The sequence below is a fragment of the Corylus avellana genome, chromosome ca2 (assembly GCF_901000735.1).
Source record: "Corylus avellana chromosome ca2, CavTom2PMs-1.0".
Taxonomy (NCBI): Eukaryota; Viridiplantae; Streptophyta; class Magnoliopsida; order Fagales; family Betulaceae; genus Corylus; species Corylus avellana.
Window position 1 is genome coordinate 7,730,491 of NC_081542.1, and position 10,422 is coordinate 7,740,912.

Here is a 10,422-nt window from a genome sequence, read left to right on the forward strand (position 1 = left end):
AATTGTAACGGCTACAAGGTTAATGTGTCTACCATCACCTATATACATATTACACATCCAAAATAACCAAATTGTAACGGCTACAAGGTTAATGTGTCTACCATCACCTATATACATATTACACATCCAAAATAACCAAATTGTAACGGCTACAAGGTTAATCTGTCTACCATCACCTATATAGATATTACACATCCAAAATAACCAAATTGTAGCATTAACCATACATATATATATATATATATACACATCCACAACGATCAATGTGCGATGTTTGTAATCCATTTTCTTGGTGTCTAATATTTTTGCCAATCTGGCTTCTTCCTTTTTCTCTTGTTAGACTCCATGACTGCAATTGCCTTATCCACAGTCGGCACAATCGTTTTACCTCTTCTGGCAGGTGCTGATGTACATGCAGTAGTACGCCCCAAATGTTGTTGAGAATGCAGAGAAGATCCGCTTGGTAAAGGAGTCCCTTCTAGGTGCGATGTTCCATGTTCCTGCGTCGACAATTGTGGGCTCACATTTGGGGAACCAATAATAAAAAATAAAAAATTCCCAAAATTGTAGATACGTTTAATACAAAATATATATATATAGAAGACAAAAGACATTAACAAACAATTCAAAACACATACACACACACGTTACCAAACAATTCAAAACACATACACACACATTATCAAACAATTCAAAACACATACACACATTAACAAACAATTGCACGACTCTCATACAACAAGATATGTGCTAGGGCTACATCTTTAAAATGCACAGATCCCATAAAGAAGTTCTCATATGTTTCAGTGCACCCTGCAGCAAGGATATTATAGCATCATTAGAGCTTTTATTGCCCTAAATATCATAAACTTAGACTTGAGAAAATTACAATTCCACAAAATTTTCAAAGTCAGGATGAAAGTCAACACTTTAGAATGATGAATACCTACCATGCCACTAAAAAAGCCATATACACAGTCACAAAGACCTCTATACATAGAAAGGTCTTTTGAACATAATTTCACAAAAAAAAAAAAAATCCTGCTTGTTCAGACAGGAACAGGCTCAGAAAGTAAGAAAAGCAGATTTTAAACTCTCTACACACGCTTGTGTGCACAGATACATTTTGCATATTCATTGTTTTAGGAAGTAGAATAATTAAGATGCCACATTTCATTTTCCAAAAAACCAACGTGGCCAGCCAATCTGACTAGAAATGGGCCGAGACCAATCAGTTTCCAGCATAGGTGCGATTGGTGTTGGATGGGAAAATAGGAAACGGTACATGGTGGAATCGTAGGTTGGTTGGTGAGTGTCCAAAGCCCAACCGCTACTGATCCATCCAATGGTGATGGTATAGATATGTATTTTGCCCAAGCACATCGAGTTATAGTAAACAGAAAATAGCAACAGCTAAAGAGAAATTATGATTTTGCTATCTTCATCAAACAAGTCCGGTTCGAATACTTCTTCCCAATAAGGATCATCTCGATCAATCCTACTATTTTCACAATGTTCACCATCACCATCATCATTATCGTCATCATCTTCATCGTCATTAACTGCAGGCTCATCAAATGAAACAAGATACAACTCAATAACCGGTACTCCTTTATGTGCAGCAACCATTTCCAAGACGTTATGATCCGATGAAATTAATTTCAAACCCCCTTGAAGAGTACAACCTGGTTGTAAGTAATACACTAGATCCCCTGAATTGTATCCATAGTTTTTTACTATACCCTCAATCTCAAAAAATGACAACTTGTCCTCATCGTACGTCTCATCATGCACATCTACCTCACCCCCCACATATGTGCACGTAAACCCCCTATTAATCTTACCACCGTAATGCACCTCGAACACAAGATCTCGTATAGTCATCCTAAACAATAAAAGAAGTAAAGAAAATTAACAACTCAATAAAATATTAAAAAAAAAAAATTACTAATAGAAATTCAAGTTTATGTAAATATCAACTACTATTAAGTACAATTTAACTTTAACTAATTTAAAGTCACTTCACAGGAAAATAAAAATAATAATAATAATTAACGTTAAATTGTACAAGGCATGCAATCTAAAGTAAGGGAACATATCATAAACAAATCTAGACACTATATGGTCATTAATTATGCACACCCAATTATAAAGGCACATGAAGCTTCATATGATCATATGAGTATTTTATATGACATTATTATATATGGCCACGTCACCCATTGCGGATGGAGGTTGGAAATAGTGATGGGATGTAGGGTTACTCGACACTATAAAATTATCATGATTGTATATGTGCGATAAAAAAATAATTCAAGAATATATATTTACGTTACTAGAGTAAAAATGAAGTAAGTGCTATACATATTTTTTTTCCAATCTAACTTTATTTATGTTACAAAATGACCACACAATTTTGTAACTTTAACTGATTTTTTTTTTCCAATAAATAAATATGCAAGCTTCCCTTACACAAATTAAAAATTAAAAAATTTTCTGCTTATAAATAAAATGATGCATGCTACAGTTTGAGTAATTATCGTTAATAATTTACATGAAAGTTCCTCATTTGGGAACTAAATTATCGTTAATAATACATTTCTCTTTATTTATGTTACAAGTTTCTAATGAAATGAAATGAATAAACAAAGTTAAGGCCATTTTTCTATCATTGATCGAGATAAAGGGAAATGTATGAGTAATTTAGATTCTAAGGAAGTCTACCTCTAGCTTGTCTACTTTTGCTTTATGGTCATCCGGAAGCAGCAGGACTTCATCACTCAACTGGATGCACTCAGCAACATTTTCAAGGGAGACAAAGTCCAATACCACATGGACGCAAGACTGCAGATGAAAATAAATGTAATATACGAGATTATGGTGGGGCATCATAAATAATCTCTCTTTCTAAATTCAACCAAGAAACTGAAAAATATTCAAGTTTCAGATCGACTAATCAGTTATCACAATATGCCAAAGGCCTAAAAGTCGAGAATCAAAATCAGAATAAACAGACATCATTTATCAATCAGATATTTACTCAAATGTGAGACTTTAATTAAAAGACAAAACAAATATCCTGTTGAGCCAAAAAAAATTACATGAAAGTTCCTCATTTGGGAGTGCATTTTAAATAAAATGGCGTTATGTAGCATACAAAAATCATAATTCGACACCCAAGCCGTAGGTTGAAAGAATCAAGGTGGGTGCTCTACATTTGGACAATTTCATTTCTTTTTTGTTAATTTTCGGTCACCTTATGATGTATTGCTTGTCATGGTTTGTTCAGATTTTTCTTCTTTCTCTTCCTTTATAGCAGACAATAAAGGGGACCACATGTGACATGCATTACAACAAGGGGGACCACAGAACAAAGGGAAGGCAGAATGCAAAATTTTAAACCAATAAGCAGACAATATACACAGCAACCAATAACTTTCAATTTTTAACCAAAAAAAAAATTTATACTAAAAACAACGGCTGTGCTGCAGACAAGGCAGACAAGACAAAAATATTCTAAACATAGGGACCCATATCACTTTTGGACACTATAAAGCGAATTCTCCTTCACACTTAATCAGAACATCAATACATATACAAAACAACCAAACCCATTCTCCACAAAATGTTCTGCAAAACAACCAAACCCATTCTCCAGAAAAATCTTCCACAAACAAACCAAACCCATTCTCCACAAAATCTTCAACAAAACAACCAAACCCATAGGAAAAACTCAATCGGGAAAGTGGGCTACCTTCGGGATGACGGGACCGGATGCGTGAATGGGACTGCGACGACCGGCCGGAACCGTGCGCGGGGCTGGGTGGGGGCTGTGTGACCGGGGGATGGCTACGATCGGGCGGCGCCGCGTGCGAGGGGGGCTGCGTGACCGGGGGATGGCTACGATCGGGCGGCGCACCGTGCGGTGGGGCTGCGTGAACGGGGAAGCCGAGAATCGGGCGGGGGGATGGGTGAACCAGGGGAACGGATGCGTGAGCGTGAGCGTGAGCGTGAAGGAGAAGGAGGCCAAACTGTTACCTATTAACCTAAGCAAAACGGCGCCGTTTTGCTTAGGGTTCCCTAACCATAAGCAAAACGACGCCGTTTTGCTCCAGCTTTAAAAAAAAAAAAAAAAAAATGCCATAAGGGCGATTTCGTAACTTAACCCTAATAAAACGGCGTCGTTTCGAGGTTTCCGTCCAGACTAACGGTTTTGACTAACGGAGTGGCCAAAATGAAAAATTTTGGTAGTTTGGGGGGCTACTTTATGAGTTTTGGAACATCAGGGGGCTAAATCGCAAACGGCTGGTAGTTTGGGGGGCTTTTTTATATTTTTCCCATAATTATATCTAAAATAAGACTTTTAAAATCTGGGGCACTACACTCGGGAACTCAAGCAATACCAAAAACAGAGCTGAAGAGCTCCAACTGACGAGCTCAAAGCAGACTCACTAGGGAGACACGAGTCTTGGATAAGGTCAAACAATAAGCCGCAAGAAGGCGTTGACTAAATTCCCATTACCCAAGTACCTTGGCTAAGGGAATTGGGGGGTAACAGTTGGGAATAAATTTACATTACAAGCTCACCAAATTCTGGGCCTAATGGCCAAGGATAGGCCCATGAAGATATTAATTAAATAGCAAGGGCTATTTAATTAATTAATAGTCTTATATTTCAATCAGGATAATATTAGAATAAAGACGTCCTACTTATCTCTACAAGATGACTACTCAAGATTATCTCTACATGATATATGTTGAAGGTTTATCTCTACATGATAGCTGTTGAGTTCTATCTCAACTCTGAACTCTCAAACCAATTTAAATAAGAAGATCCAGTCCAAGTCTACTTTAGCTCCCCAAGTCTATAAATAGGCCCATACTCAAGGTACTAAAATATTATGAAATATTCTCACATATTATTGAGTTAGAAACTTTCTAACTTTGGCATCGGAGTGTCCCTAGTTCTCTGGGGACCCCCTTGACAATATTATTTTTTGGAGTGCACGACAACATATTGAAGACCCCGAAGAAAGCGTATCCACCATGTTAAAAACTGTTATAACAATGATCATGTGAGCAAATATATTTGTTAACTGGGCTAAATACTAAAATATTGAAATTTAGTTCTTTGGGTTGTTAATTATCAAGTTCAAGCCTAAATTCAAGCTTAAGATCAAATTGGATTCAAGTTCAAGCCAAATTTGCTAATTTTCTACAAAAGCTCGGGTTTATTTACAAGGCTTTTTTTTCTTTTCTTTTTTTTTTTTTTTTTTTTTTCAAAGCTCGGGTTGATTGCGTTTATTTGGTTTTTGGTTACATTTAATTACTGGATTTGTTTATTTTTCAACAAGTTCAAGCTTGATCACCGGTTTTATTGGATTGGTTAAATTAATTAATTAACGAATTAAATGTGTTGCTCAACAATCCTAAATTACTATCTCTAACCCAAAACGATGATTAAGTGGGGTCCTAAGCTAAGACTAAGCAGAGTGCGTTTGACATTACGGTTTCATAGACCATTAAAAAAATCGTTTGAGATTGCATTTTTTTAAATTGCAATTTTGAAAACCTAGAAAATATGCATTTTCAAATCGCATGCAAGTGGGTGCTTTTTTTTTTAAATGCTAAATTGCGTTTTTAAAAGTCACTTTTTCAAATCACACATTTTAAAATCATTATTTTTAAATCACACTTTTTGAAATCGTAAACTCAAATGAATTCCAAGTCTGGACTAAAACTAACAAATCTTAATGTTAGAATTTAATCCCTCTTAAATCTTCCTTGCCATTATCTTAATGCAATAATCCTTGCTAAGAAGAATGCTCATAATTTGGCAATTCCTCCTAGCTAGCCACCAGACTATTTTTAAAACCTACAATAATTTTTTTATACACTTATATATATATATATATAAAGAATGAAATTAAACGAAAATTTGATTAATTCTCATATAAAGTTGAAATATATTAATTGTAGCAATTACTTTCTTTAGTACTCATGAATGTGCCAGGCAGGAGCTTGGGATTTGTTACACAGTCCTGACTAATTGATAGTAGTCCCAAAATATTCTTCATAATAATCTCATAATATTATTTCTTAATTTATTTTTATTTTTTTTGTTATAATGATTGCATATTATTGAAATCTCCTTATTTTAGACATTATATATTCGATAACATTATTTTTCTAAAATAAGCAGCAATACTAAAATGATGTAAACACCAAATATATGACAATTCAATCAATATTGAAAGTTTATTCACAAATTACGTTTTCCAAGAGATTCAAATTCTCTTTAAGAATCTAAATTATCTCGTTATGGATCGGACTTAATATTTAGGTTTGTAACATGTTTTTCAGGCTTGGTTCGCTATGTAGTTGAGCTTCAATCTTAAGCTTACATTTGGCTTTTTTCATTAATTAAGTAATAAATAAGCCCAAACTAAAGTCTAAAGTTCATTTTATAGCTCAAGTCTAAAGTTCATACTGCCTTTTTGATGGTCCTCCCACGGGATTTTGCTTGACACACAAGAAACTACAAGAAATGCAGCATTCAATGACGATGAAAAATTGTAGCTTAGAGTCCAAAAGTCGTCGCTAATAGGTCGTAATAATTGATCAATCAAAAAATGTTACCAGCAATAATTTTTGAGTCGTCGATAATGCTAGAAGTCAATGTCACCATTGTTATTAAAAAAAAAAAAAAAAGAGGAAGTGAAAAAAAGATAAGAGATTAATTAATATCAGCCTCCATTATGTTTCAATTTTGGGCTACCCCAAAACTTAAAAAAAAAAAAAAAAAAAAAAAAAAATCTACAAACATGGTCAAGATCAGAAAGGAGAAAATTCCCACTCCAAAACCATTTGCACAAAATAACGTATAAAATTCCAAGCTGGGTTGTAATTGTCATGATATCTTCATTCAAAAAATCTTTACACCGATTGACCCTATTCTTTTAAGGCCGTGACAATCTACCATCTTCCTTTTTTAGGCACGACGTGATGATAAATCCAGTTGCCCATCTTGACCATTGACCCCCTTCCTAAACAATATCTCTCTTTCTCTCATGTCTTCTCCACGTAATTGCACCAATCAAGCGAAGCCGGCATCGAGAAAGAAAAATGATAGAATTTATTTATTTTTAAATTATTTTTAATCATTTTTATAAAGAATTAATCATTAAATTTTTACGGATATGTCTTTTTCAATTTACTTTCATATCCACATCAAAATATTTTTTAAAATAAAAAACGAAAACACACTCAAAATAAATATATTAACAAACACAACTATTAGTATATAGTGATCTCTACAAACTACACTCACAAAATTTTTCACATGAGTCTATAAATCTATTGATCGATCTATTAAATTTATAAAATAAAATAAGAAAAAGATAAGAAAAATATTGACGTGATGAAAAATAATTCTTTACCGTTAGACTGATATATGTTCGGATAAATAAACTCTATAAAAACTCTATTGACGGTGGGATCTCAATCCTACTGCCTAACTTTATTATTTCCTTTTTTAACGAAAATGTATCGGTTATTCCCGGTCATTGGTTAAGATCAGAAGTCAAGGTTGCACAACATTGTTGTTATCTCATACGTGTTCTGATAGGGGTGTTAACGTAATTCCACCACTTCATCTCCTTCCTATAAATTCCGATCCGGCACACCTTGAACCGCATCACACAACTTAAAATTGTACACAATGGAAAGGATTAGCGTAAGCTTGGTGTTATCTCTCTGCCTGCTTGCTACTGCAACTGCCCAGCAGTGCGGCAGGCAAGCCGGCGGCAAAACATGTGCCAACAACCTTTGCTGTAGCCAGTACGGTTACTGTGGGACAACTGATGACTACTGCTCGCCTTCCAAAAATTGTCAAAGCAATTGTAAGACTAGCGGCGGCGGCGGCGGAGGCGGCGGTGGTGGTGAGAGCGCCTCTAATGTCAGAGCAACATACCACCTGTACAGGCCCGAGCAGAATGGGTGGGACTTGAATGCCGTGAGTGCGTACTGCTCGACGTGGGATGCCAACAAGCCGTTGGCATGGCGGAAAAAATATGGTTGGACGGCGTTTTGTGGGCCTGTTGGGCCTCGTGGACAAGCCTCCTGTGGCAAGTGCTTAAAGGTGAGTACAAAAAATATGGAATTTATACGGTAAAGTGAGCTGCAATTTTATCTAAAATCAATTAGTGATAATTAAGAAAGACAAACTCAAACATTTTATAGATTTCCGCATCGTGTTCAACAAACCTATTTTTAGAGGGGTTGCATGGAGTAGGATTGTTTCGGAACACATGTTATAGAGAAGATGAATGCTCTATGCTTATAAACAAATTTTACAAAAATAATAATAATAATAATAAAAAGCTTTTATAACATGATGTGGCAGAACATGATTGAAAATAAGATAAATTCAATTTTTGAGAAACCTAATTATATTATGCCACATCATGTTGTAAACAATTTTTTTTTTTTTTTTTTTAAAAAAAATTTTTGTAAGCTTAGTATTTTTCTATAGAGAAATATGAACTTCTTTTCATTTTTTTTCCCCTTTTTTGCCTTTTAAAAGTTTAACTCTTTGGCTTACATTTTAATTAAGAGTCTGTTTTGGATTGTGTTTGAAAAATAAAGTTTTTAAGTTAAATAGCCCAAAGTGAATTTTGGCTATTTTTATAGTAAAAAAAAAAAAAAAAAACTTTTTGAAATTCTTTACCAAACACGTCAACTTATCGTGTTTGATATGGTTTTTTAGGTACTAAAAGTACTTTTTAAGCTTTCTAACGAAATTCCAATTAGATCCTAAGTATATGAGGAGGTAGAAATTTAAAAAGAGAAAGAAATTGATAAATCCAACTCTTTGACAAGCTCAAATTAAGTGAAATGAAGAGACATTTTCAATTCTTAATTATCTCTATTAATTTATTATAGTTATTTTATAATCAAAATTTTAATTTTATTGCATAGTGCAATGCTTATACATAACTCTATGTCGAGTCATCTAAAATTTGCAAATAATACGACAGAGTATATTTATCACGTGACATCCAATGCTAGGTAACGAACAGTAGAACAGGAGCTCAAACAACAGCGAGAATCGTAGATCAATGCAGCAATGGAGGTCTAGATCTGGACCAAGGCGTGTTCAACCAAATAGACACAGATGGAAGAGGCTACGCCCAGGGCCACCTTATTGTGAGCTACGAGTTTGTGAACTGCGGTGATTGAATTGATGAAGCAGACACTACTCTATCCTATTCGATCGTATGCATGATGAACGAGTAGGAAAATAAATAAATATGTACGATGAATAAATGATGTCCCATTGTGTTCATGAATAATTGAGAAAATGTTGTCGAATTCATCTGTGGAATTCGATCATTTCTTGAGCATCTAAAAACTTCAAATTATAAATACAAAATGAAAATATCCCAAATGGGAAAAATGTAACACTTGCCTTGTTCAAACTATCACTTCAATATTATAAGTTATATCCCTTGTTATTATCTGAAATTAAAAACAAACCAAAAATATCATACGTGATACACACATGCTATGTGGTGGGTTTACAAAGACCTTTTCCTATGAACAACTTCCTAATTTTGTTGATATTTGTACTTTTAAATACATGTAAGAAAAATTACGTTTCATAGTTCTATATATTATATATATCACAAAGAATTAAGTGTGGTTTACAAAGAAAAACGACTTCAATAACCTTTCAAGTGGGACATTAATAAACGATTTCAATAACGGAATTAGTTTCCAGTCAGTCTTTTGTTTTTCCATGGTTATTTTTCTAAGATTAAACCATAGACCAATGACAGAGGAGTTTTCAAGCATAAAAAATAATTGTTATTATGGTAAAGGCAGCAAATGAGATTGCGATTGATAAAGCACTAGTAGCGAAAATAAAAAAGTTAGGCAATTGAAGACCTGATAGTGGATAGAGGCGTGATTCGCCGAAATTCGCTGTAGATCTGAAACTGATTGAGATGGTGACTTTTCATAGATATTGTCTTATAATAGCCTGAGAAGCTATTGTGTATGTTATAGATAATGTTTGACTTGTATATTTTACCCCATTTAATTGTTATATCAATGAAAGTAATAATTTGTTAAAAAAAAAAAAAGTGGGACATTAATTAGTTTGAGAAGGAAAAAAAAGAAGAAGCCGATATGCAATAAATAGAAAAGTAGAAGGTGATATATAATAATAATAATAAAATAGAAGTGTTTTGCAAAACTAACAAGCATGGAACTCAAAACTTGTTTCTAAAAAATTACGCGCTTATGTTTTTATAATTATTTATTTTATTTTATTTTTGTCTTCAATAATTAATCGGATTTTTTTCAAAGTTTGGTCGTCTCACATGTCATTCAACGATGATCCAAAACGTATGGCTGCCT

At 34.0% G+C, this 10,422-nt stretch overlaps 1 protein-coding gene across 1 annotated transcript; it reads left to right on the forward strand.

Annotated features, from left to right (window-relative positions):
- The first annotated feature begins 7,679 nt into the window (after window positions 1–7,679).
- On the forward strand, window positions 7,680–9,464 carry LOC132171682 (pathogenesis-related protein PR-4-like). The gene is made up of 2 exons (XM_059583056.1): window positions 7,680–8,140; window positions 9,070–9,464. Exons 1-2 carry the CDS (start codon window positions 7,721–7,723, stop codon window positions 9,238–9,240), a joined length of 591 nt encoding a protein of 196 aa, XP_059439039.1. The 5' UTR covers window positions 7,680–7,720; the 3' UTR covers window positions 9,241–9,464.
- The last annotated feature ends 958 nt before the right edge of the window (window positions 9,465–10,422 follow it).